Here is a 4,028-nt window from a genome sequence, read left to right on the forward strand (position 1 = left end):
TGGTCCCCCTCCGTATTTAACGAGGCAGAACGTTAATTAGAGATCTTGCCTTCTGCCAAGCCGGCAACCGCGAAACGCATTGTTACCTATTTTCTTTGAGTACGCCCGGAAGCCCGTCTGCGGGAGGGGGGCGGGGGGCGGGTGTGTGTGGAAGGTGGTTGTTTTCAAGCAAGCTCAAATGTTGCCTACGCTACCCCTGCGGGAAGGGGAGACAAAAGGAGGAATCTCGAGGTCCAAACCGCCCTTCTCAGAAGATTTTAGATTTAAGAGCGCATCATCGCGACAAAACATCCGGTTCTGCGATTCTCAAAAAACTGCATTCTCATAGACGGGGTATGAAAGCGGGCTTTCCAATCCAGCACACTCATCGACCTGGGAATTGTCACCGCCCCTCCCGCGGTACCGCGATGCCAACCGTCTGGCCGCCGAGGGTCTGTTCGTCTGCTATGCGCGAGGCCGTCTGCACTGACAGCATGGTCTTTCTTGGCTTCCCGAGGGTCAGCCAGCCTCCTCTACCCGGGACTGGCTGCTGGTGAACAAGGGCGCCTGTGACCTCTGGCCGAGGAGAAGGAAACACCTCCAAGTCTACCCCTAGCCCCCCGCCCTCCGAGAGCAGCCCCTTGGTTCCCTGGTTCGGCAGGTGTAGGCCCACCGCCGCACTCGGGCTAGCCCGGCGCCCTAAAGTCCTTATCGCCCTTGCGAAACGCACGACTCCAGGAACAGTGAGACACAGGCGCGGGGTGACGGCGAGAGCGCGCACGTGAGCGCAAAGCAGCTGGAAGCCACCCAGAACCCCAAAGAGCCCTGACGCTACGTCGAATATCCGCTCGGGTCACTTTAATTTCCCTGGGATGGGGGCGGGGAAGGGGACGCCCAGCAGTCCCTGTCTCTGGGCGAGGAGGTCCGAAGTGCCCTCCTGGCTCTGCCCGGCTTGCGCGGCGGGAGGCCGGGCCGAGGTGGCGAGCTGGCTCTCACTTGGAGAACTGCGCCGGCACAGCGGCCAGGCCCAGGCCGGCCGGGACCAGGTGCGGGAACTTGCAGACGGCGCAGGTGCAGAGGCCAGGGCCCCCTGCGCCGCCGCCCGGACCGCCGCCGGGGAGCGCGAACTGGCCGCACGGCGGCTCCTCGAGCGCCAGAGACAGGTACTTGGCCGGGCGCAGCGAGTCTGGCGGCCCCACGGCGCCGGGCGCCAGCAGCACCGAGCCGGGCGCGGCAGCGAGCAGCGGCAGGCCGGCCAGCAGCAGGCGCGGCGCGGCGGGCCCTGCGCCCTCGCCAAGCGCGCGGCGCAGCTCCTGCAGAGAGCTGCCCAGCAGCAGGATGTAGTTGCGGGCTAGCAGCAGCGTGGCGATCTTGGAGAGCTTGCGGCCCGGGGCGCCCTGGCAGTGCGCCGCCGAGTAGGGCAGGATGACCTCGCGCAGGGCGTCCATGGCCAGGTTCAGGTCGTGCATCCGCTTCCGCTCTCTGCTGTTGATCTTGCGCCGCAGCTGCTGTTGCTGCTCCTCTTTGGCATCGGCCCGGGGCCCGCCGCCCGCGTGCGCCCCAGTCCCGGGTCCCGTGGCCGGCGTGTCGGCGGGCGCCTCCGGCTTGTCGCGCGCAGCCTTGGGGAGGAGCGCGGCCCCCGTCGGGGAGGAAGAAGAAGAGGACGCGGAGGGCGGCTGCCGGTAGCCCACCAGCTCGTACAGGGAGGCCCCGACCGGCACGTCTCCCGGCCTCGGCGGCCGCAGCATGCTCGCGGGGGCCGCGTTTACGCGCGCCTGGGAAACCGCATAATACATCTGGGGGACCGATGGGGGCGGCCGAGGCGCCCTTCAGGAACGCCCCGGGGTGGGCCTTTCGGCAGGCCGCCCCGCCCCGCAGACCTGCGCGCGGGGAGTGGATGGTGAGGTAGGAGCCCTCGCGCGACCGCTTTAAACCCGGCTTGGGAACCTGCAGTGTCGCGGGCTGCCGGGCGCAGCCAATGCGGGCGCGAGGTGCGGCTCCGGCGCGTGCTCATTGGCTGCCCGCTCCCCGGGGGCGGGCGCCGAGGTACCGCTGGCGCGGCTTAAGGAGATTATTGTGAGCGCAAGACGGAAAATCACACGACACTCCACCCCCTACCCCGCTACCCCCGCCCCAACCGCGGGATGGAGGGAGGCAGGGACGCGCCTTTTCGGGTGGAGTGGGGCTCGTGGAGGACTGGTGCTGGTATGATGAGGCTAAAGCTCCTGTGCTGTCTCTGCTTTTTTTGTATACGTATGCATATTGTTGTTTGTTGTTCAGTAGCTCAGTCGTGTCCGACTCTTTGCGACCCCGGGGACGGCAGCACGCCAGGCTTCCCTGTCCATCACCATCTCCCGGAGCTTGCTCAAACTCATGTCCGTTGAGTCAGTGATGCCATCCCGCCATCTCGTCCTCTGTCGCCCCCTTCTCCTCCGACCTTCCATCTTTCCCAGCATCAGGAGCTTTTCTAATGAGTCGGGTCTTTGCATCAGGTGGCCAAAGTACTGGAGCTTCAGCTTCATCACCAGTCCTTCCAATGAATATTCAGGATACAAAATAGTTTGTTTTCAATTGTGGTCAAATACACATAACATCTAATTTAGCGTCTTAACCATATGTAAGCGTACAGTTGCGTGCAGGCACATTGTTGTGCATCCAATCCGCAGAACTCTTCGTCTTTAAAAGCTGGAATTCTGTATTTACTAAGCAGTCCCCCATCCTCCCTGCAACTCCTGGCAACCATTATTCCTCTATGAATCCGGCTACTCTAGGTACCTCCTACAGGGGATCACACCATGTTTATTTTCTAATGACGCTTGTTTCCTGTAGTATAATGTCTTCGCTGTTCATCCCAGCTTTAGAGTCAGGATTTCGTTTCTTTTTAAGGCTGGGTAACAATCCATTGTATGTATATACCACGTTTTGTTTATCCAGTTCTCTGTAGATGGACATTTCCATTGCTTCCATGTTTTTGGCCATTGCAAATAATGCTGCTATGAGAATGGTTGAAACAGGTGTCTTATTAATATGTGATTTTCTTCAAGGCTTTAAGAACCAAATTTCTGGGCTCAAGGACCAGTAGCATTAGAATGTTTACTTCCAGCCTCTTTCTCTCTTCTCTTTCTGATTAAAAGGGCTTTAGGGACTAAGGAGCTTCTTTCCTACCCCAAAGGGACACGTATTCACTTTATCAGTGACTCGACTCTTGGTTAAACAAAAACAGAAATCTGCCTTTTATCAGAAAAAAAAAATAACCAGCCAAAATAACAAAACAGCAACTCACCCACACACTCGTATCTGTTCAGTGTAGAACTGAACCTTTCTCTTCCCTAAATGGAAGAGCATCGCTTGGTGGCTGTGAGTGTTTTCTACCCCAGCACCAGGGCACACTGCTGCAGCTTGTCATCGTCACGGGAGAGGAGCACAGGCTGAGTCCCTTTTGCTATAGAAACCTCCACCATCCACTACGGTAGCCGCTAGCACCTGTGCCTGTTACAATTTAATTTACTAAACTAAGGTGAAGCTAGAATTTAGTTGCTTGGCTGCACTAGCGTTGCCTCAAGTGCTTAGCAGTGGCCATCATGGCCATCTGTTCGGCAGCACAGAGAACATTGCATCATCACAGAGAGGTCTCCTGGGCATCATCACAGAGAGGTCTCCTGGACATCATCACAGAGAGGTCTCCTGGACATCATCACAGAGAGGTCTCCTGGACATCATCACAGAGAGGTCTCCTGGACATCATCACAGAGAGGTCTCCTGGACATCATCACAGAGAGGTCTCCTGGACATCATCACAGAGAGGTCTCCTGGACAGCACTGATGTTGATGCTGACTTTGAGAAAATGAGCTTCTCCACCGTGGTCCCCTTTCCTGTAAGAAGAGGGATGCTGTTGGAGGACCTATCGTTGCAGGGACTGATTTCAGCTCTCGTGGTCCATTGGCTGTGCTTGCTGATTTCAGGGCTGTCTTGTTCCATTTTCTTCCATTAACATTCTCCCCGTAGGCTCACTCTGACCTTTTGCTTCTTTTTTATTGTTGTTAATTTT

General features: G+C 57.8%; 1 protein-coding gene across 1 annotated transcript; it reads right to left on the reverse strand.

Annotated features, from left to right (window-relative positions):
• Nucleotides 1-814: 814 nt before the first annotated feature.
• On the reverse strand, nt 815-1,775 carry OLIG1 (oligodendrocyte transcription factor 1). Its single transcript, XM_069572240.1, has one exon. The coding sequence runs from the start codon at nt 1,773-1,775 to the stop codon at nt 972-974; it is 804 nt and encodes a 267-aa protein (XP_069428341.1). The 3' UTR covers nt 815-971.
• Nucleotides 1,776-4,028: the final 2,253 nt, after the last annotated feature.

Source organism: Ovis canadensis, chromosome 1 (assembly GCF_042477335.2).
Source record: "Ovis canadensis isolate MfBH-ARS-UI-01 breed Bighorn chromosome 1, ARS-UI_OviCan_v2, whole genome shotgun sequence".
Classification (NCBI taxonomy): domain Eukaryota; kingdom Metazoa; phylum Chordata; class Mammalia; order Artiodactyla; family Bovidae; genus Ovis; species Ovis canadensis.

Coding starts and splice junctions, on each gene's coding strand:
- OLIG1 (XM_069572240.1), bottom strand. CDS start 1,775: ATGTATTATGCGGTTTCCCAGGCGCGCGTAAACGCGGCCCCCGCGAGC.